The 23,587-nt window shown below is 39.8% G+C and overlaps 1 protein-coding gene across 2 annotated transcripts in view; it reads left to right on the plus strand.

The window, feature by feature from the left end:
* Positions 1-23,587, plus strand: part of CFAP43 (cilia and flagella associated protein 43) — a 98,534-nt gene that overhangs the window by 45,569 nt on the left and 29,378 nt on the right. For both annotated transcript variants that reach the window (XM_055249946.2, XM_063626989.1), the window contains exons 15-24: positions 549-698; positions 1,528-1,658; positions 3,866-4,013; positions 6,459-6,551; positions 7,277-7,354; positions 14,228-14,353; positions 17,933-18,037; positions 19,040-19,156; positions 20,056-20,286; positions 22,457-22,663. In XM_055249946.2, the coding sequence (XP_055105921.2) occupies positions 549-698; positions 1,528-1,658; positions 3,866-4,013; positions 6,459-6,551; positions 7,277-7,354; positions 14,228-14,353; positions 17,933-18,037; positions 19,040-19,156; positions 20,056-20,286; positions 22,457-22,663 (1,386 nt within the window). The remainder of the gene's footprint in view (positions 1-548; positions 699-1,527; positions 1,659-3,865; positions 4,014-6,458; positions 6,552-7,276; positions 7,355-14,227; positions 14,354-17,932; positions 18,038-19,039; positions 19,157-20,055; positions 20,287-22,456; positions 22,664-23,587) is intronic.

Raw genomic sequence — 23,587 nt, forward strand, 5'->3', positions numbered from 1 at the left:
GTTTCATGAAGGAGGCAATATTTGATCTGGACTTTGAAAAGTAAGATTTAGACATGGAGAGATATTGCATACAATTTTGGTGGGCAGCGCTCATATAGGGAGGCAGGGCAGGACTGGTGGGGATGGAGTAGAGAAGGGCATTCCAGACAAAAGGAAGGACATGTGCAGAGGCTTGGAGGTAGGAATGCGTGAAACATACGGGGACTATTGACTACATTATTTTGACTTAAACACGATGATATATGAAAATGATTAGTAAAAGCAAAGATTATCAGTATAGGCTAGGATTTTTAATGGCAAGTAAACAAATAAAGAAGACTTTACTTAGTTGGCAGAAACAAACTTTTATTTGCAAAAATGGGAAACATGATGCAAATGCAGGTGCCCACTTTATCCTATATCAGTTTATTTACAATGACAATGTTTGCACTTTATCCCATATCAGTTTATTTACAATGACAATGTACAGTGGGCATGTACATCTGCAAACCCAAAGGTGCTGCTCACCTGATCTTTTCTATAATGTGGTTATTTTCTTTGACTGGCAGGAACATATCGGTATCTACGTTCTTAAACCATACAAAAAAGTACAAAGCAGACAGTACGGACCTGGAATGCTCTATCTGTCTTCACATGGATTGTGGCTCATAACAATAGCTAAATGTGGAATTCTGTGTATCCGAGACGTTTATACTTTGGTAAGCTGTTTTCTTAAAAAAAAAAAAAAAATTGCGGGTGTATATATTGATCTCATATAGAGAAACATTTTATATGTATATAAAAATTTGCTTATATATGCATAAAAACTCTGAAAAGATATTGAAGGTACTAGTTACCTTGCTTGCCACTGGAAGTATTAGGTCATGGGAACAGGAAGGAGATTTCACAGAATACTCTTTTATAATTTTTGAATTTTGAACCATTTGAATGTACTGCCTATTTTAAAAGCTAAATGAGAAAAGGCATCATGGTTGAGAACCAGTATGACTCAGAAATCTCAGTTTTTAAATTGTTGCCCTATATACCAAATTGATGATGCATTTTGTTTAAGTTCTGATCAAACTGGCTTAGTTAGCATCCTTCAGAGCATGTTATCTTCCATTCTTCACAGTGCTCATCACCCTCTCTCATTACACTCAGCTACTTCACACATAAATAGAAGCTCCCTGACTCTTGAAGCCATCGGAACTCACCATCTCTGCTTCCTGAAGGCCCCTTCCCTAGCTTTATAGACTTCTGCAATCCATTCACTTCTCTGTGTCTGATTTCCTATTATAAATTGGTGATAATAATCCCTGTCCTTCCATACTACAGAAAGGTAGTGGAAGAACAAATTAGTATTGGTGAATGTGGTTTGAACTGGGGATTTTAAATGCTATGTATTGCCAATTGGCTACTTCCATACCAATTAAAATGCTGTTAGCAAATAGAAAATGATTCATCCACAAAAAAGGGGAATATAACCCGATTAGAAAAGCCACGTAGTAGAACTGCATTTGTAATTTTTCTGCTTTCTTAACTATTGAGGAAACATTTGCTCGGTGTCGGAGTCATTCTCACCAGGGTCATGGGATTCAGTCAATGAGAATTTCAATGGATGGACAAAACATTCTGGTGAATGGGAGAGATGATGGCACCCTTGTCTACCTAAAGTGGAAGTACGTACAGTATTCAGTAAGTAACCCCATGTAGTATAGTGTTTTAAAATAGAGATTTTATTATTATTTAAGTACAGCAAGGCCAACATGCTGGGAGACCACTGCCAGTGCAAAGAAAGTTTGTTATACTCACAGATCCCAAGAGAAGAGTATACTGCATGTGCCGGGACCTCATGGGGCAGACCTGGGGTGGGTCAGGAGGCTGAGAGAGGGAGGAAAACATGGATGAGATCCTCTAGTATGGTTTTCACAGGGAGGATTGGGCAGGTTTAGGATTGGCTAGTTTGAATATTATCAGTGGGTTCTGAGGCATAGGGGCTGGCTGTAGTTGTCTCATACTTGGCCCTCGGGTGATTAGGGTGGGGAAATGGTGGCCCTGATTGGGGAAATGGTGGCCCTGACTGTGAAAGCCCACTAGAGGAGGTGGTTGGGGGGTATGGTCTCTGGATTGGTCGGTTTGCATTTGAAAAGTGTGTTCCAGAGCACATTGTTTACTATCTTTAAAGACTGGCTAGCCTCCAGAAGTCAGCAAGGCCCCAGATATCAGAGCATCAAAATACAAAAAAAAAAAAAAAAAAAAAAAAGACATAGTTAATATATATCTGAGAGTGATCAGTCCTATCTCTCATAACATAAGAAACGTGGACAATTCTGACCCTCAGATAACTTTAGAAACTCCTGTTTATCCCTGACATATACATGTATGTATATACACACACACTTTCCTAATTAGATTTTGCTTAGATTATATCAAAGACAGTTTCAGTCCCCAAACAAGGAGGGGATCCGTTTTAGGGAGGTACTATTATCATCCTTGCTTCCAAGTTAAACTATAAACTAAATTCCTCCCACAGTTAGGAGGAATGAACAAGAACATCCAGCCTGTGAGACTAGAAACAAGATGGAGTCAGCCATGCTAGACTTCTTTCACTGCCGTAATCTTTGCAAAGGTGGTTTCAATCATGCAATTCATTTTAGAAAAAATAATATTTCATGATACCTCCTGTGATCAAAGCAGTAATAAAATATGGCCCTTCTCTGCAACATTGTGAAAATGTTAAATGTGGTGGAGATTTTGTATCATAACAATTTTGCTAGCCACTTACCTCAAAAACTCATTTGAGGATTGCATCATCATGCCCATTTTATACATAGGATTCTGAATAGAATATTAACTTTTATCTCACTATATAAGTCCTAACATATTGTTTATAACCAGCGAACAAATACTATCTCAGGCAACAACAAACAAGTGCTGGAGCCTTATTTATGCATCTCAAAAAGAAGGACATTTTGATCCATTGGTAATCACCCAAACTTATGACTCAAAACAAAGCTAGGTTTAAAACAATGGTCTAGGACTTTTGACTTTGTGACCTTGGCATATGACAACCCCTCTAAATCATCTATTGCAGTGTTACTCAAGGTAGGGAGTCTGTAGCATCTGTGAGCTTGTTAGAAATGCATATTCTTGGATCCCATCTGGACTTTCTGAGTCAGAATGTCTGCAAGTGGGGCCCAGGAATCTGTTTTTAAACCCTCCCAGTGATGCTGATGCGTCCAAAGTTTGCAATGCCCTGGTGAATTAAGTGGAAGTAATAATACCACTCTCAATGCAGGGTGGGGTGATGAGGGCCACATGTGATTATGTGTGTGAAGTAGCACACTGCCTGGTGCATTCTGAGAGCTCAGCCAGTGTACTGGCTCTTCTGTGCAATGGCCAGGGCAGGTACAGAGGGCATGTTGAGTAAGGGTATGAGGACAGTGTGAGGAGACGGTACCCTAGAAAGGTCAAGAAGCTTGTCATGGCCTGGAACCCATGAAAGGTTCTCCTGTAAGAAGCAGAGTCCTTTAGCCGTGCATGGTGGTGTACCCCTGTAGTCCCAGCTACTCTGGAGGCTGAGGTGGAAGGATCATTTGAGCCCAGGAGTTCGAGACTGCAGTAAGCTGTGTCACTGTACTCCAGCCTAGGTGACAGAGCAAGACCCTTTCTCTTTAAAAAATAAAAATTTAAAAAAAACATTCTGAAAAAGAAGTAGGCACTGAAGAAGAAGTTTCCACAAGGCACTGTGAAGAATTGTCCACATATTTCCTTGGTTAGTTGTCTATAAACTGAAATGGTTAGTTACCTGAAAATAATACAGCTAAATGTGATTTTTAAAATTATGATTTTTGTAGCCTCTGTGTTTTCTTTTTTATTAATATAGGCAATTTGGAGAACACCTAGCCAGTGAAATTCTGGACTATTACCAGAAACTATTAATTTCCCTGAGCAGCACCATGGACAAGGAGAATGATTATTTAAGCACAACACCAAAAGTTTCCGTAGATTTGGGATCCGATTCTGAACACACAGTTGAGTTCCTATATGGCTAGCTTGCTTGCTTACATTTCTTTCTTTGTAAATCAGAAGTTTTCGGTTTCAGTTTGTGGTTTTCTTTAAGCAGATTTTTAGTAATATTTCTCTTTATCCAGGTATCTCATGATTTTCAAAAAGAGAATAAGCTACGTCTGAGAGAAAATATTCAGCCTTTCTCAAAGCAATTGCAAATAGTACATTTCAGATTTCATTTAAACCATAGTACAAGATCCAAGCTTGCCTGGAAAAAAAAATCTTCTACCCACACTCGTGCTTGGTCAAAATGGTCTCTCTATACTTTCATATTACAAATATTATTTAGGAAGTGTCTAGCTAAAGAACAGTATTCACTCATTCAATTAACAAATATTTATAGAGTGCCTACAGAGTGCTAGGCTGTGGGGGATATAGCCATGAACAAGAAAGAAAAATTTCTGCTTCCATGGAGTTGGTACACCCTGGAACTCCATGGATGGGGGTTGGAGATGGGCAGGGAGGGACAGATAAACAAGCAAATGCAGAAGAAACAATGAGATAGTAACAAGTTCTATTCAGTGAATAAAAATAGGTTGATGTGATAGTATTGGGCTGGATAGCCGCTCCAAGAAGACATTTAAGCTGAGATCTGAATTAAAAGAGAACACCACCATGCAGAGACAATGGGAGGGTAGCAAGAGTATTCAGGGCAAAGGGGGAAAGAGCTTGGCGTGTGGTATGTTAGGACCTAAAAAAGACCTGTGTGGTTGAGGCGAGCAAGGGAGAAAGTGGTGGGAGGTGAGGTCTTCAAAGTGGGAGGAGACCAGATAACGAAGGGCTTTGTAAACTAGGTAAAGAGCTTGAATTTTATTTTCCATGTAATGAGAACTGAGTCAGGTGTTCTGAACAGAGGATTAACAAGGTATAATTGACATTATTGAAATGACTATTTGATGCTGTGAGGAGAATGTTTCCTGTAGGTGATAAGCAGGATAAGAAGCAGGGACATTGCTCAGGAGGCTAAGGCAGAGGTTCAGGTAGCAATGATGGAGGTGGAGGAGTCTTGTGCCAAGGAGAGAAGTAGTGGATTCCAGGTGGGTTTCAGAGGTAGAGTTGATAGAACTCACTGATGAATTTGACATAGAGAGAGCGGAAAACAAAGGGCCCAAGAACTCCTAGATTGTTTTACTTGAACATTTATGTAGAAAATGGTGTCATTCATGGAGATGGGGCAGACTCTGGGGGAAGGGGGCAGCTATGAAGAGAAAGAAGGGAATTCAAAATCAGTTTTACCCATGCTAAGCTGGAGAAGCCTGTTAGACATCCACGTGAAGATGCCAGTTCAGCCGTTGGATAGATGAACTTGGGTTCTGAGGAGAGGTTGGGACTGGATATGTTGATTTGAGTCAAGGGCATGCAGATGGGATTTAAAGCCATAACACTAGGTAAGGACATCATGGAAGCATGAATGGCAAGAAGCAGAAGAGGACCAGGACAGAGCAACTTCTGGAGAACCAGGAGAAGAGTTCAGGGATGCAGAGGACCCTGAGGAGGGGTAGCCAGTGAGGTTACAGGAGAACCAGGAGAGCGTGGCATCCCAAACTCTTTCAAGACATTTTGCTGCAAAGGGGAGCATAGAAACAGGGTGGTGGGCCGGTGGGGACGGTGGTTGGCACACACCTGTAATCCCAGCACTTTAGGAGGCCGAGGTGGGCATATCACGAGGTCAGGAGATCAAGACCATCCTGGCTAACATGGTGAAACCTGTCTCTACTAAAAATACAAAAGATTAGCCAGGTGTGGTGGCACGCACCTGTAGTCCCAGCTACTCAGGAGGCTGAGGCAGGAGAATGGCGTGAACCCGGGAGGCGGAGGTTGCAGTGAGCCAACATCATACCACTGCACTCTAGCCTGGGTGACAGAGCAAGACTCCATCTCAAAAAAAAAGAAAAAAGAAATAGGGTGGTGGCTGAAGAAGAATGTGATGGTCAAGTGAGAGTAGTTTTCCTAAGACAGGAGATAGTAGAGCATGTTTGGATGCTGTTGGGAAAGATCCTGTAAAAGGGAGAAATTGATGATACAGAAGGAGATGGCATTGAAAAAAAATTTTGTTAAGTATTAAGACTTCAAAAAGAAGAAAAAAGATCCTAAGCACAGATGGTGGTACAGGCCCTGATGAGCAGGAACATTTGGGTCACAGTAACAAAGAAGGCAAAGAGTAGTGACAGTGTGACTGGTCTGATCATCTCTGCTTCCTCAGTGGAAGTTGTGGCTAACATAAGGGCAGACTGGTAGGACTTACCTGAATAAAATGTTACATCTTGGATAGACGAAATGTTTGAGAGTATTTTCAAAAATGCAACAAATGCAAAGGAATTCAAAGCGGTTACATGTGGTAGGGTGGGAGGGGAAAAACTTGATGAATTTTAACATTAAGACATGTCTGTCTTTTTCTAACATATCAGAAACAGAAGGCAAGCACTGACTCATCACAAGATGAATTAGTTCTAACTGATGTTAAGAAGGAAATTCCGTGGATACAACAAAAAAGCCAAGAGGTATTTGTGAATCATGGGGTAGGTTTGAAATAGTGCTCTGTAGATGCACCAAATAGATTAGTTTCCTGTGGAAACCTACTGGAAAGTTAGAAGATGGAATGAGACACCACTTGGCAGAGCATTACAACATACAGGTGTAACTTTTCTGAAAGCAAATAAACACCCTAAACACAGCCCAATCATTTAGATCAAGTTATATGAGCTTTAAGAACTGTACGTAGGCTGACATGCACCCCAACAATGGTGTCCAGGTAAGCCACAGCAAAGGATGAACTGCAGTACTCCACTGTGGAGTGAGTTTTAGGGGATGCTTGTCTTCCTCTGTCCTGTGGACCAGGAACAGGGGAAGAGATGCTGTGGCTGCAGCTGTTCAGGAAGGTGACCGACTGATTACAGCTCGTGTCTGGATTTAGCCTATTGATCTAGTCTCAAGTTCCCAATAAAAGTGCATACTGGTTTTCCTTAATCAACTGTTCACTAATTTTTCACTACTTAATTATTTTCTTTCCATTGGCCATATAATTGACATCAGTTTCATGTTGCTTTAATGTCACTTATGTAGTAGCAGTTAGATTTAAGCAAGGTACTGCAGTGGTATTACTTCATGTACACTTTATATTAGTCTTTACAAATTTTAGTTTCTGTTTCTAGAGAATTGCTCTCTCTCTGTCTCTCTGGCTGATATTTCTCTTGCTTTGTTAAGTGATACACTTGTTCTGTTTCAGGCCATCAAAAAGGAGATTAATCTGTTTTCCAAGAAAAGGAAAGAGATAAAACAAGGAATGAAATCACTTTCCAAAACTGTAAGTGTTTTAATTTCATATTCTAATACATTTAGCCCTTGTTCTAAAATTACTTTCTGAATTTAATTTTGTTCTACCCTGAGGAACTATACCCCCCTTTTCTCTGCTTGTAAGCTCAGTTTTCTGAGGTTCTTTAACAAGATAAAATTTCTCCAATTCACACTCCATATCAACAGTGGTTTTCCCCATCTTCCCCCAAATTACCGTCTTATTTGTCTTTATAACTGATTTTTATCAAAGTTATGCATTTATATTTTTACAGATTAAATAATACTGAGTTGTGTAGTTAAAAATAATATTTTTCAAGCAGCAACTGCCCTACTTCTCTTGATTGATTCCTGTACTCCTGAGGTAACTATTTTCTCTTCTTTCTACTTTTTCATTTGGGCTGTTTACCTCTGTCTAAATAGTCTTGTTAATACTGTTGTTATTTATTGATATTTCTGTTTTGATGCTAACTATGGGCATCCTGGTATGGAACATGAGTAGTTATGGTTGTTACTCCTCCCCATCCCCACTATAGCACACATATAAATCCATGCTTGGAATACACACTATGATAGTTATTTGAATATTCTTCAATGCTGAGCCACATGGTATATTATTATTACATTTCTGCTTTTACAACTTGATTTTTCTTAGAATTAATAGTTGCCTTTGTTTTGGGTAAGCCTTTCTATGACCTATTCAAACTCAAAATGCTAACAACTTCTTCTCAATACAATCAAATACCTGAAGTGATCAATCTGTGGGTGCATTTTTTGGGCAACCTCCCTTCTAGAGCTTTCCATCCTCCAGCTCCAGTCAAAGCACCTTGCTCTTGCTCTGTAGACCAGCTGTATGGCTAATGTCCTAGAGATCTGCCTCTTAAGTCAGAGCTCCTGTTTTGTGAGTCCTACCTGATTTTCTTTGTTTTCTTGGTGTGTATCCTTCAGTAGCTTCCTACGCAGGACTGCTGTGCTGTGCCATGCTTGGGAACTTCCTCTATAACAGCTGTGCTTCTGGGGTGCCATCCAAGTGGAATCCATTGTGAATGATGCCCTGCTGCTAGACCTGTCAGATGCTTTGGCTCTGTTCTTGAGAAAGGCTACATGGGAGGTACATTTTGTGAGATGTGGTTTTTCTTAAAATGTGATTATCCTACATTCATATCCGTTTGATGGTTTGCCTTCAGAATGTTGAAGGCTTGCTCCATTGTCTCCTGGCTTCCAGTGTTTCCTTCAGAGAATCCAGTGCCTGACTCCCAATTCTTTGTAGGTAACCAGACTTTTATCTTTGGAGACTTACAGGATCCTCTCTTTATCCATAGTGTTTGGAAATTTACAGTTATGCACCTTGATATGTTCAGTGGGTATTCTAGGTTTGCTGGTGCAAACCAAGACTCTCTTCCCTTTTCCACTCTTCTTTGAGCCCCAAGAGGCTGGCCTTTATGGACAGTAGCAATGCACTCTCTTGCCTTCTGGCTTTCTCTTGGGTTTAGGCAATAAGTGGCATCAGCAGGAGAACCCCATTGTTGCTGTTCATGAAGGCCAGCCTCTTGGGGCTGAGAGCATGGATTGCAGGGCAGGAGACTAAGACCAGGGTCCTCATTCTCCCAGTTTCCTTCCTGTAGGGTTATGAGCTGTCAATGACTGCCATCCTTCTACATTTATGGGTCTCTCCAGGTTCATTAACCACTCCCAGCCCTTGCTCTTCAGACCTAGGAGCAGAGATGGCTTCTCACAGTTGGTAGCCTAATGCTTTATCATATGTTGCTGGTTCTCCTTACTCTGCCAAATCTTTTTTTTTTTAAGTTTCTCTCTTCCAGTTTTTTTTAAGTTTCTCTCTTCCAGTTTTCCCATTTGAATGTGTTCCCTTTTCCTACCAGGACCCTAGGTGTTTTCTTCTTTCATGTGCTAGACTTCGATGGGCATTTTAATAGGAAACCTTTGTCTCTCAGTTTTAGAAAAAGTTCTTAAATCATTTCCTTGGCCTTTGTTTTTATTTTCCTGATTACTAATAAGGCTGAGCACCTTTTCATAACTCTAAACACTATTTGTATTTCTTCTTTTGTGAATTTCCTGTTTATATTCTTTGCCTATTTCCTTATTGGATAATTGGTCATTTTCTTGTTGATTATAGAATTTCTTTATTTTTATTTTTTATTTATATGTATTTATGATAATTAGAGTTAGCTAGCCTATGGTAACAAACTCAAAAAAACATAGTGGCATGGTGATGAGAAGGTTATTTCATTCCCATGTAACCATCCTGGGTGGGTCTTTAGCTCAGCAGCTGCTCTGTTCCATGCAGTCATTCAGAGACCCAGGCTGTTGGAGACCCTGCTATTTGCAACTCAGGGCTTCGAAGATTGCCTTGCTTGATCTCATTTGAGTCAGCTGGGAAGGAGAAGAGCATGGAAGTGTGAATGGGACATATCTAAAGGTAGCCCTTATTATTAGGTGGAACTTCATGCAATTGCTGTTTTATATGGCTCAACCTACAAATATTTTCTAGAAAAGTATATGGCTCATCCTACTATAAATACTGTCTTTTAACTTTTATAATGTGCCAAATTTTAAATAATTTTATTATAAAGCAGAATTTTAAAATTATGGCGTGATCCAAGTTATTGATCATTTTCTTTATAACTTTTGGGTTTTACATCTGATTTTAAATGACCTTTCAAAGTCATACATATTTTCTTCTAATACTCTTTGATTTCACCTATAATTTATTTTCATGAATGGTATGACATATAGTTCTAATTTTATTTTTTCAAATAAATAGCCCATTTCCCCAGTCTGTTTTATTTAATATACTATCCTTTCTCTGCTGATTTGCAGTGCCTCCTCTATCAGTCCCTGGATATAGGATTATTTCTGGACTCTGTTCTAAGATTGAATATTGATTTTTCTTGAGCCAATACCAAACTATTTTAATTACTATAGCTTTATAATAGTTCTTGTATCTTTGAGAATAATTCTCCTTTTGCCCTTCTTTTAAAAAAATTGGCCTTTTTATGTATACTTAATTTTCCATTGGAATTTTAAAATCAGCTTGGCAAACTCCATGAAAAACTCTGATTTGATTTTGATTGAGAATATATTGCTTATAGTTTGATTTGGAGAAGAATTTATCTGCCAGCTCTGAACCTTAGTATATATATCAATATGTATGATAAAACTTTACTGAAGAATATTTTTTAAATTGAATTAAGATATATACAGACAGTCCCCAACTCACAGTGGTTCAACTTATAATTTTTCGACCTTATGATGGTGCAAAAGCAATGCACATTCAGTAGAAACTTGGGCGTGGTGGCACATGTCTGCAGGCTTATTTTGATCTTTTCCCAGAGTAGCAATATGTGGTACCATACTCTCTCACAACGTTGGGCAGCAGCAGTAAGCCACAGCTCCTAGTCAGCCATGCAATCATGAAGGTAAACAATGAATACTCTAAAGTGTACTGTGTTGCCAGCATTTTTTGGATATCGTGTTTTATGTTTTCGCAGCCCATCACGTCTACAAACGCCCCTTTTGACATGATATTTTCATCTTACGATGGGTTTGTTGGGCCATAACCCCATCATAAGTTGAGGAGCATCTGTATATTTATATATTTACATCTTTCATTTATTTATTTAGAGACAAGATCTTGCTTAGTAACCCAGGCTAGAGTGCAGTGGCATAAGCGAGGCTCACTGCAGCCTTGAACGCCTGGGCTCAAGCAATCCTCTCACCTCAGCCTTCCAAGTAGCTAGGCCTGCGGACATGTGCCACCATGCCCAAGTAATTTTTGTATTTTTCTGAAGAGACAGGGTCTCCCTATGATGCCCAGGCTGGTCTTGAATTCCTAGCCTTCTGCCTTGGCCTCCCAAAGTGCTGGGATTACAGGCATGAGCCACTGCACCAGGCCTGTATATTTATTTCTTTTAAAATATATAACTTTTAAAGTTATATTTTATTTTTGGTTTTTTCGTTTGTTTGTTTTAGACGGAGTCTCGCTCTCGCTCTGTCGCCCAGGCTGGAGTGCAGTGGCACGATCTCGGCTCACTGCAAGCCCTGCCTCCCAGGTTCACGCCATTCTCCTGCCTCAGCCTCCCGAGTAGCTGGGACTACAAGCGCCTGCCACCTCGCCCGGCTATTTTTTTGTATTTTTAGTAGAGATGGGGTTTCACTGTGTTAGCCAGGATGGTCTCAATCTCCTGACCTCGTGATCTGCCCGTCTCGGCCTCCCAAAGTGCTGGGATTATAGGCGTGAGCCACCACGCCTGGCCAGTTATATTTTCATTAAATATATAATACTTACATATGTGTATATTATATATTTATTTATCTTTATTCAATTTTAAAAAGGTAATCTCCAGTGAAAGTTTATAGTTTCTCTGAAAGTGATTTTGTATAAATTTCTTTATTAGATTTATTTTAGGTATCTTATAGTTTACACCATTTTTGTGAATGGAATATTTTTCTATTACATTGGTAATATGGTTTGGCTGTGTCCCCACCCAAATCTCATCTTGAATTGTAGCTCCCATAATTCCCATGTGTTGTGGAAGGGACCTGGTGGGAGATAACTGAATCATGGGGGCGGGTCTTTCTTATGCTATTGTTGCAATAGTGAATAAGTCTCAGGAAATTAGATAGTTTTAAAAAGGGGAGTTGGCCGGGCGCGGTGGCTCACGTTTGTAATCCCAGCACTTTGGGAGGCCGAGGCGGGCGGATCACGAGGTCAGGAGATCGAGACCATGGTGAAACCCCGTCTCTACTAAAAATACAAAAAAATTAGCCAGGCGTGGTGGCGGGCGCCTGTAGTCCCAGCCACTTGGAGAGGCTGAGGCAGGAGAATGGCGTGAACCCGGGAGGTGGAGCTTGCAATGAGCCGAGATTGCACCACTGCACTCCAGCCTGGGCGACAGAGCGAGACTCCGTCTCAAAAAATAAATAAATAAATAAATAAAATAAAAAGAGGAGTTTCCCTGGACAAGCTCTCTTCTCTTGTCTGCTGCCATGTGAGACATGCCTTTCCTTTCACTTTCTGCCATGATTGCCCAGTCTCAGGTATGTCTTTTTCAGCTGCATGAAAACAGACTAATACAATTGGTATATGTTATATATTGGTATATATTATTGGTATATGTGAATGTTATTGATTTTTTTCTGACCACCTTGTTGAATTCTTTTTAGTTCTACTATTTTGTCACTTGATTGTCTTAGATTATCTAGGTAGACTATCATATCTTTTGAAAATAACATATTTCTCTCATCAGTCTTTATACTTCATTTATTTTTCTTGTCTTATGATTCTTTTTATGAAATACAATATTTTGCATCCCTAGTTACTGTAAAATTATACCCTTCTCGCTTAATTAACTCTTTTCTTTTGGGCAACAAGTCTTCTATTTGTTGAATTTATTGTCTCTCTCCAGTGGTCTTGTTGTTCCCCAAATATTTAGTGATTTATTGTTATTATTTCATGGTTGTCTTTATAATTGAAACTCCCTGTTATAGTTCCATGACACCAGCTCAGTCTACTTTGGAAGACGTGTAGGAGATCTGACTTTAGCAGGTATTCTGTCTGCTCTCAGTAAAAAGAGAAGGGGTGGGTGGTGTTGGGAAGTGTCTTGGCAGCCCATTGTGTGGTGGGGGTTGTTCTCTATTCTTTCTAGCCACTAACAGATTCCTTGGGCCTTGCCCTGTTTCTCCCATCCAAATATTCATTCCAGTTTCTTCTACCTGGAGACAAACACTCCAGTTACTACTGCTGGACCCTAGGGAACTTCACCAGGTGGGGGTACATGCAGGTTCTACTGTCTGTTTCTGATGCAGCACCCCCAACTAATAAACCTGCCAGCACTCTTAGGTAAACCCTTGTTCCTGTATCTGGTGTGGCTTCCACCTGTTGTTGAGTGCTGTGCTGAGGGCATTCGGGGCTGTGATGCATCCTGCTGATCCATCTGATTTCCATCTTTCAGTTGTTATAGTTTTCATGCTCCTGAAGGATTCTATTCCTTTTTTCCTCTTCATTGAGTGATGCGTTTATCTGTGCTATACTTCTTTTCTCTTAACTTTGTATTTTGGGGCAAAAAAGAAAAATCATTAAACTCATTCTCAGTCTACCATTTTGAAACTGACGTCCCATTTTTTCTATCATGTTGTCTGCCTTGTTTTTGTTTATTTGTAAGTGCTTTTTACATATTAAAGACATTAATATTTTGTCATATATGTTGTAGTATGTATCCTTTGCCCCTGAATTTTTTTAAGTTATGAACTTTTAAAGATAATTTTTATTGTATAGAAGTTCAAAATTATACAAAATTGGAGAGAATAATATAATACATCCAATGGCCAATATCATTTCACCAATGCTTCCATCCATTACCCCTCCCCTGATTATTTTGAAGTAAATCCCAAACATCATATCATCTTTAATTATTTCAGTATGTATCTCTAAATGATAAAGACTTTTAAAACACATAATCACAATGCTGTTAGTGTACCTCAAACTAGCAATGGTGCTTTAATATCATTGAATGAAATGATGAGCTTATATATTTTCGTAGTTTTTCTTATCAGATGAAAGAGTTTTTAAGGATGAAACCTTAAAACTTCAATAACCACAATAAGCCCATAATCTAATTATTCATGTTAGGAGCATGAAAACTATAACAACTGAAAGATGGAAATCAGATGGATCAGCAGGATGCATCACAGCCCTGAATGCTCTCAGCACAGCACTCAACAACAGTTGACTTACAAAATAGTATTACTACTTTGATAAATAGAACATCTATTTTTTATTGATTGCTGCCTAAAAGAAACTAAGAAAATTATCTTATTACAGTTTAATTCTTTACTTGTCACCACACTTTTTTATTTCAACATTCAGATTCTGAATATGATAGAAGAAAATGACAAACTAGAAAATATTGCAAAATTAGACCAACAGGAATTTGGTCTGGATCTTGAGGAACTAGAAAGGCTTCATGATGAAAGTCAGGAAGAAGTGGCAAAGGTATGAAAAAGTATAATTTAAACACCATAAAGTGATGATGAAAGAAGTAAAAAGATAATGGGAAAGGGAACTTTTTCATAATAATGTGAATATGACAAAACCTTTTCCAGTATAATGTGAATAAAGCAAACGTAGTGCATATAAGTGTAATGAATCAGAGGATCATCGAATTTGGGGGTTAGGAGCAGGGAGAGCATCTAGGCCAGCCAGACATCTGACATTTGCTTCCCCTCCATGACATTCGTGTCAGCCATATGTTTGAACAGTTTTGGAAGTCTTCTCCGCGACCTCATGCCAACTTTGGACGCTTCTGGTTTAGTAAGCCCTTTCTTAATCAGAGTTGAAATCTTTCTTCCTGTACTCACTGATCCTTCTACTCTTTGAGCACTTCCTACTCTATGGCCCCTCTGAGAGTGGTAGAGGATTAGAAATTTCCATGTTCCCTGTGGATCTTCTCCTGTCTGGGCTAATTATCGCAGCTCCTACGACCATCATATATTATAGTTTCGATAGCCTCGTCATCATCATGCCATTTTCCTCTGGATTAATTATATTTGCATATGGTACCCACAGAATAATTCAAATTATTTTCTGTACAGTGTAGAGAAAAACATAAACTGAAACCTCCATTCATACTATACTTCTATTAATTCAGCCTTTGTATTATTTTCTGGCAGTCACATCAAATTGTTTGCTCATATGGATTTTATTTTAAATAAAAGCCCTAAGTGTGTTTTACACAGGATATTCTGAAGCTACCTCTTTCTCAACCTGCTAGTACAGGTTAATTTTTTGAATGTGCAAATATAAAAACACAGGAGAATGAAAGATAGCTGAATTCAAGTACAGTTAAGGTGGATTATAATAGATTAAACAAGTACACCAAGAGGAGGTTGATTATTTGACTGATGCCTCTAGGAGGGAGGTTTCCACCATGTGCCCCAGGCCTTGGTCCTGATAAACATCTTTATTAATGACTGGGGTGAAGATATAGAAATGAGGAGATTTGTCAAATTAGTGAATGACATGAGACTGAAAAGGTGAGGAAATGTAGTGGATAACAGTTAGGACAAGAGTATCTCAACAGACTGATTTAGTACAATAAAATTTACCTGGGATAATCATTCCTTCATTCATTCTGCAACATTTATTAATGTGCTGGGCATATTAATCTAGGTGCTGGGAATACAATAAAGAAGACAGATACATTTCTGCTGTCATGGGGCTAATGTACTGAAGAAGACAGGCCGTAACCAAATCTCTACATAGTATATGATGGAAACAAACTGGATGCTGTGATAGATGTGAGAGATCTACTTCTGTGGTCAAAGAAAACCACTTCAAAGGGCTGACATTTCAGTTGAGAACTAAAGGGAGAGAGAGAGATCTGGCTGTGCAAAGATCTGAGGGAAGAGAATGTCAAGCACAGGGAGCAGCAAGAGCAAAGGCCCACAGGCAGAAATGGCTTGGAGTATTCCAGGAACAGCATGCCAGAAAGGCTGAAGCATGGTGGATGGGAGAGAGCCTCATGGAATGAGGTGGGGGAGGTAGGCAGAGGCTAGCCCCTGAAGACCTTGTATATTGCAGTAAATAATTTGGCTTTTTTATTGACTGTGCAACAGGAAGCTATGAAAAAAAATCCCATTTTCTTATCACAAGAGGTAGGCACCAATCTAGGAGCTTTTTGAATGTTATTTATTTTGATCGTCACAATCAAAAAAGGCAGGTAATAGTTTGCCCCACTTGAAAAAACTGAGGCTTAGATAGAGGCTTAGAGAGATAGAGTCCCTTGGCTAAGATCAGAGCCAGGAAGATCCTGACTCTTCCTCCTTGGAGGCTCTTCCTCCTTGGCTCTGGTTTGGCTCAGGCTCGGAATGCCCCCTGCTATTCTGCACCAGGTTCTCCCAGCCCACTCATCTTGACCACTCAGCAAAGTGTGTGGGTTCGGTGCCTGCCCCCTTCCTCACCGTATCTTTGCTTCTCTCTCCAAGCTGTATATAACTACTTGACATAGTGAACCTGCTCCCCTGGCCCGCTGAACTATTTACCATTGCCAAACTCATCCTACCTACCCCACCGCCACCCTGTGCCTCTGCCCCAGATGCCCCTCCTTGCCACTTACCAAATTCGTGCTCATCCCTCAAGAGTTCTCCTTGATCCTCTGAGGCAGGATTTGGTGCAGAGAAAGGCCTTCCATATGCTAGTTTCCCTCATATTGTTTATTTTTTTTCTTGAGCTCTGTGCCTTTGAAGAGATATTAACACCAGATTAGGTACAATAGTGGCCCAGGAGAGAACAGTGTTAGCAGATGGCACCATAAACTGAGCTGTTTAGGAGCTTTCAGCATGTTTAGGATCAGAATACTAGTCCTTGGGAGGAGTTAGTGGCACCTGCCAGTCAAGGATGTGAATGAGAGACTAGGCTACTACCTTACCCGAGCCAGGATCCCAATGATAGGAAAAAGACCAAGGCCCGATAATGACAATCTGGACACAGTATTAGGGACTGAGTTTGGAGGAGTTGATCAAACAGCCTCAGCAGTGGAGAGAGGAGGGCCGAGTGGGCTGGGAATCAGGCAGGTTCTGACAACTGATATGCCAAGCCAGCTGTCTATTTAGAAAGAAATAATTTAAAACTATATTAGCTATTAACTCACTGGATCAGAATCAAAAAGAAATGAATTGCAAATTAAAGTCATTTAATCAGACAATAAAATAAATAGAAATTCACAAGAAGTACTAAAAAAGACATTTTAAATCTGTGAGATATTATTCTTAGCTAGTTTGCTAATAATTCTGCCAACAAAATGAAGTGCACAAAGGTCCTGAAGAGGATCCTAAAGACTAAAGATTGTTAGATCTCACTTTCACACCAGGCCTTTCAGCAAACTCTATTAAAATAAGAATACTTAATTATTTAAATAATAAGCAATAAGATTATGTAAGCAAGTAAAACTAACTGAAGTAACATGTTTTTAAGTGGAAAAAAACACAAATTGTATGATCCCCAAGAGTAGTAGAGGGTTCTTTTTATTGTGGACGTAAATAATAGAAGAATTAAGTACAGTGAAGACTCCCAGACAGAGGTCACAAACTGGCACTTCAAATGTATGTTGGCGAGATTTCAGCCAACATTTAGATATCTGGCAGTTTCACTTAAAAATATGAATTCCAAACCTCTCTAATAAAACAGGAAGACTTTGCTCAGTGGTTTTGCTTCCCTGCTGTTCCAACCAGCAGGCTTTGTGCACATTAGCCATGCAGCTCACCACCACAGTGCATCCATCCTCACACCCCACTTCACTCATGTATGCAACCCGACCATCCTTAGAGGTACTGTGTGTCCTCAAGGAAGAGAATCCAAGCCTACAGACAAACTTCAGGAGACGTTCTCAAAGGCAGAGATGTGTTTTCCGAAAGTGCATCTCAGTGCAAGGTGGCTCAAAGTGTTGGAGAAAGACAACTAAACTCTACCACTGAAGGTGCAGTTAATGACTACTTAATGAGTTTACAATGGAGATTATTATTTCTGAAGCCACACTTTCATTTTTATCTTTTCCCTTTGTCTGTCTTCTTCAAGATGATAAAGGATGTAGAGATGCATAACTTAGCCAAGAGCTATTTGGCTGAACTTATCAAAGAAGAATGCTGGAATTCGATGGCTGTGAAAGGTCGAGCTCTTAAGGTAACAGAACCCTAGGTACAAAACCTGATGAGAATTGTCATCAAACGCTCAGGAAAGTTTTAAAGATAAATTTAAGAAAATTCAGGCATAGCAAAGCACTGAGAGCATGGCTTGCCCCTTCCTATACTGAATTTCACCTGGATGTGTCCCTGTCTCTTGGTTCCTTCCCTCTGTGCTCAGGCCCCGTGTGCTTCCCAGCCAGCATTTCTGAAGGTCCGTCTTAGCATTCTTTTCCTCCTTTCCTCTCAGACACCCCCTGCATCTGGGTCTTAATAGCTGTCTGCTCACTCACATTTCACACAGATTGAAAGGTAGACGAAATCTGGTTCATGTTGCTGCCTGTGCCTGCCTTCCCATTTTCTAAGCAGCTGTTTCTCATTGAGATTCCCTCCAATATAATTTCCCTCTTTGTGTAGGGTGACCAAAAGTCTCAGGTCTTGTCTGCAATCCCAGAGTAACTATTATCAGCATCCTTTTCACTTTCAAATATGCTCCCAATGTGGACAATGAAGTATACGGCCACCCTACATTTTATGTAATGGAGTATTGCTCTAAAACAGGGTCCTCATGAGCCATACATTTTGGGCTGGATCATTTCTTGTTGTGGGGGCTGTTCTATGCCCTGTAGGGTGTGTAGCAACATCTCTGGGCTCTATTTGGAGACAGTAGCATTGTTCGCCTCCAGTAATTACAGTAAAAAATGTTGCCAAATGTCTTGGGGGAAAAGGATAGGGAGAGAAGGGGGGAGAAAAATTGTTCCTAGTTGAGAACTACTGACCTAAAAATCAGCCCTTCACCAAAGCACAGTATTTCATATAAAGTTTATACCAATACTCATGGAATACATTGTTTTATTTTTAAAAAGGTTTCCATTGTCAATTTTACTCATGCATGATAACCTATGGGTTAACTTTAATCACAGAAAACATCCCCTACTCAACCCCAGATACACACAATTATACTACAAATGGATTTATTTTGTCTTGCGTTTTTTTCCTCAAGTGTTTTCATATCCCCTGTGTGGTTGAAAACTTCCCAATGAAAGCGCGCACGGTTGAAGAGCTGAAAGAATTGGAAAGAGTTTTACAGCAAAAGAAGATTGAAGCGGAGTGTCTTAAAGTACTATTTTAAGTATATGTGTTTATATAAGTGATGTGCTTTATTTTAGAGTCTCCTTTGCTCAGATTTGAGTTGGGATATAATTTAAGTTTAGGTATTGTATGTATTTATATTTTTATTTCTTGTTAATTTGTAGAATATATTCTAATGACTATAGGAGCCTATATCCACACAATAAATCAAGGAGCCTGTGTCCTATACAACACTGGCTAGCCGTCAAATATGAGGATATAACTTAAAAAATGAGATTTGGGGTTTTGCTCTTATCCTGCACAGAGGTTGTCTTCATTCGCACATATCCTTTTCATCCTCCATTGTCACTAGGGATTGTATTTTAAGATAATTGATCAAGGATGAAGGAGAATTTGTTTTGATGGAATTATGGTTTTCCTAAATCCCAACTTTTTAAGCAATAATCTCTGTCAAACCACTAAAAAAACACTGCCCTTCAGTGTAGTTTTGTTTTGGTCAGAACTTTGCACCCACTCTTTCTCTGAAACAAAAAGAAGGCATGCTTAATTCGTGTTAACCTTCACCACCAGTCCTTTGTTAACAGGTTTCTTTGTAAAAGATAAAGAAAATATATATTTCTTAATACTTAAGTACCAAAAAAGACTCAAACTATTTACAGGCAGCTGCCATACTGACAGAAAGATATAAATATTACATACCATCCAGGACAATTTTTATTCCTTTGATTTATCCATCGTTTATCAGTTTCTGAAGCTTTAATCTCTTCTGCAGCAGTTCTAGGATCTATTCATCACTTTGAATTCAGTTGTTGGCAAGACAATTCAACAAATTAAAATGATTGTTGAAATAATTAAGTTGTCACAAAATTTCCCTTTAGAGGATTCTTATTATTGCATAACTTCTGTGTCATCTTTTTCTACATTTAGCTACGGAAGGAAATTGTAGAGGCTCAGTCTGGAGTTGTGTTGGTTAAAAAGCATCATGAAGAGGATGATGAAGAAGAGGAAGAGGAAGACAAGACAGTAAAATATAGCAATTTGCCCAATTACCTGCTTGGTAGTCTGAGTACTGATTTTGGGGTAGATACCTCTTTATTGTCAAGCCAATTGGAGCTTCATTCCAGAGAAGAGAAAATCAACCAAATTATATTACTGAAAGTGGGTCAATTTTCTTTTTAACCCTCAAAAATCTCTAGAACTCCCCATTAGGTGGCTTTCAAGGCCTCACATTGAAAACTAATGCCAATCAAATGAAGATATAAAAATACATAGAGGAGGCTGGGCACAGTGGCTCACGCCTGTAATCCCAGTACTTTGGGAGGCCGAGGCAGTTGGATCATGAGGTCAAGAGATCGAGACCATCCTAGCTAACATGGTGAAACCTCGTCTCTACTAAAAATTAATTAGCTGAGCACGGTGGCGTGTGCCTGTAATCCCAGCTACTCGGGAGGCTAAGGCAGGAAAATCGCTTGAACTGGGGAGGCGGAGGTTGCAGTGAGCTGAGATCATGCCAGTGAGCTGGATCTGCACTCCAGCCTGGCGACAGAGTGAGACTCCTTCTCAAAAGAAATAAATAACAATACATAGAGGAATATACAGATACTGTCCATGTCCTGTAGACAGATCTTGTGTACAAGAGTTGCATTCAACCATTTGGACTAGGTTACTGTGATACCAAGTTTTCTAAAGAACATTCCACAACAGCTGACACCACAAACCATTCTGCTTTGAACTTCAGTAAGCTCAGAGAAAAGAAAACACTAGAATTCCGTTTTCTCAGTATAGCCAAATGTCAATTAGGATTTCCTTGTAAGATCAAGATGTTATTGTTTATCTATCTGCTTAACCTGGGGAAAGACAATTTCCTCTAAATTTCTGTAAATTCTGGGGTTCAAGGATAAGGTGTGGGGTTCCTCTGGCTCTAAGCTCCTACTCCTTAACTTCCCACCAAACAGTCTCAGAATACATCTATACATGTAGAAACCCTGACTGAAGGTTTTTGAAAATGCAATGACTGAGATTGTGCCAATGAAGATAGTTTGAATGCTGGCAATCCCTGTTCCTGAAAGCCCTCCAGCTGCGTCTGCAATTTGAATTCTAGTCTCCTGCCATGTTCTTAGCTCTCTCTTCCTATCCTTTTCTTTTTCTGCTCTAGCCCCTGAAATTTCTGTTCATTTACACTTAGAGCTATTTAGCTACCTCATTTGTTGCTCAGCTTCTGCCTTCAGGGTCTCACCTTCTTGCTGCTTTTAATTAAGGTGTTTTCCTACAAGGAGGTAATTTCGGCCCAAGAGAAATTTTCATGCTAGCTGTTAAGATCATTTTTTTCACCCTGCTTTAATGGTTTCATCTTCAGTACAATAGACATAGACTAAACTCCCATGGCAACATAAAGGCCACTTTGGGTTGACCCATCAGCAGGAGTGGAGGCAATCCAGTTGGTCCCACTGGCACCTTAGGAATTGGTTACTCCAGCTGGCTAGCACAGGTTTCTTTCCTACCTGAGAATGATGTGTTCATACAGAAGAAGAGTATTGTGTGTGGTGGTAATTCTCTGGCAGGTTCTCCAAATACTTTCTAGAAACTATCTCTTCTTTTCCACATCTACCCCAACCCAGGTTCCAAAGAAAAGATGTGCCAACTTAAATCCTATATATTGCTTTTTAAATATTTTATAGTGGATTTTGCACAAAAGTAGAGAGAATAGCCCAATGAGCCTCTAAGTACCCATCACCCACTTTAGCATTTGTCAACCTGCACATGGAGTTACAATTTACATTTCAGGAAGTAGGTTATAGTCTAACAATTATGTGGTAGCCTTAATCCTACCCATACTTGGATGCCACTGTAGATTATTGAGCCAATAAATGACTTAATATAAGTAGTATTCTAGAAAGATTCATTTTACCCTCTTAAAAGATAATTTGTAGGGCCGGGCACGGTGGCTCACACCTGTAATCCCAGCATTTTGGGAGGCCGAGGCGGGCGGATCACGAGGTCAGGAGAACAAGACCATCCTGGCTAACATAGTGAAACCCCGTCTCTACTAAAAATACAAAAAAAATCAGCCGAGCCTGGTGGCAGGCGCCTGTAGTCCCAGCTACTCAGGAGGCTGAGGCAGGAGAATGGCATGAATCCAGGAGGCGGAGCTTGCAGTGAGCAGAGATCACACCACCGCACTCCAGCCTGGGCAACAAAGCAAGACTCCGTCTCAAAAAAAAAAAGATAATTTGTGGGATGATTTTAGAGGGAAAGTATAATTGTGGGATCATGTTACCAGTAAAGATATAATATGTGATGTGTTTTCAGTAACATGTTAATATTTCAGGATATCATTTACAAGGTAAAAACTGCTTTCAATAATGAGTTTGACACTGCATATAAACAAAAAGAGTTTGAAATTGCACGCGTGAAGGAAAGAAATGTTCGAATTCGAGAAATTATTTTAGATCTGGAATTGGAAGAAGCAGTCTGGCAACCAGAATTTGAAGACTGTGAGAAGCCAGAGAGAACGCTTGTTGTGCAAGATGAGGAGGTACTGGCTAGCTGTGTTCTCCCTTCCCTTCTTTCTCAGGAGACTTTCCCCAGCTCCTATTTGTTCACCTTGGTTACTCTGTGGGAAGTGATTGTACTGGGTAGCACTCTCAGTTGCAGGTAACAGAAAGAGGTGATGTAGCCTCAGCAATGATGAGAATTTCTTTTATGAATCCTGTGGAGTCCAGGAAAGATTTGGACACTGAGCCCAGGAAGAAGCAGAAACCGAAGACTAGAGCCTCATGGGAGGTCCAGAAGCCTTCTGTCTTCATCTCTTAGTTCACATCACTCTGCATTTCTACTTCCTGTAGCAATTTCTACTTTGTATCTCCTCCACATGAGAAAGTGGCTGGTCTGAATTAGAATCTCTTAGTCCCAATTCCCAGTTCATTTGGGACGGGGCTCCTTGGCCCAGCTGGGGTCCAGTGCCTCTACCCAGAGTGGCTGGGTCACGTTGCAGGAACGAGGCCAGTGGAGCTCCAGTAGTGATCTAGGTCATTCAGGCGGTGTGGATCCCAGAGAAAGGGGCTCTCTGGACAGCCTTCTTTAAAGGTTTTGGCACAGAGGCAGTTGAAAATAAATGCCTAAAGAAAACAATTAAAATCTGACAATATTTCATTTTCTAAAAGTAAAAAAAAAAAAATGCTAAAGAATACTTAAAGAAAGACCTTTTCTCACGTAAAACCAACTTGACTCCTGGGGGCAAAAGATAATAGTGGTGTTTAGAAGTAATAGAAAATATTTTAACAGTCTCTGCTGGATGTTGGCTGGGCACCATTCCCGGTGCCCTAGATGGATTGAAATGAATTTATCATTGTAAGTCATCATAAGGTAGGTACTTATATTACTTCCATTTTACAGATGAGGAAAGTGAGACACAGAGAGTTTGAGTAGTTTGACCACAGTTACAAAGCTAGTAAGTGTC

This window comes from Symphalangus syndactylus, chromosome 2, assembly GCF_028878055.3.
Source record: "Symphalangus syndactylus isolate Jambi chromosome 2, NHGRI_mSymSyn1-v2.1_pri, whole genome shotgun sequence".
In the NCBI taxonomy this organism is placed as follows: domain Eukaryota; kingdom Metazoa; phylum Chordata; class Mammalia; order Primates; family Hylobatidae; genus Symphalangus; species Symphalangus syndactylus.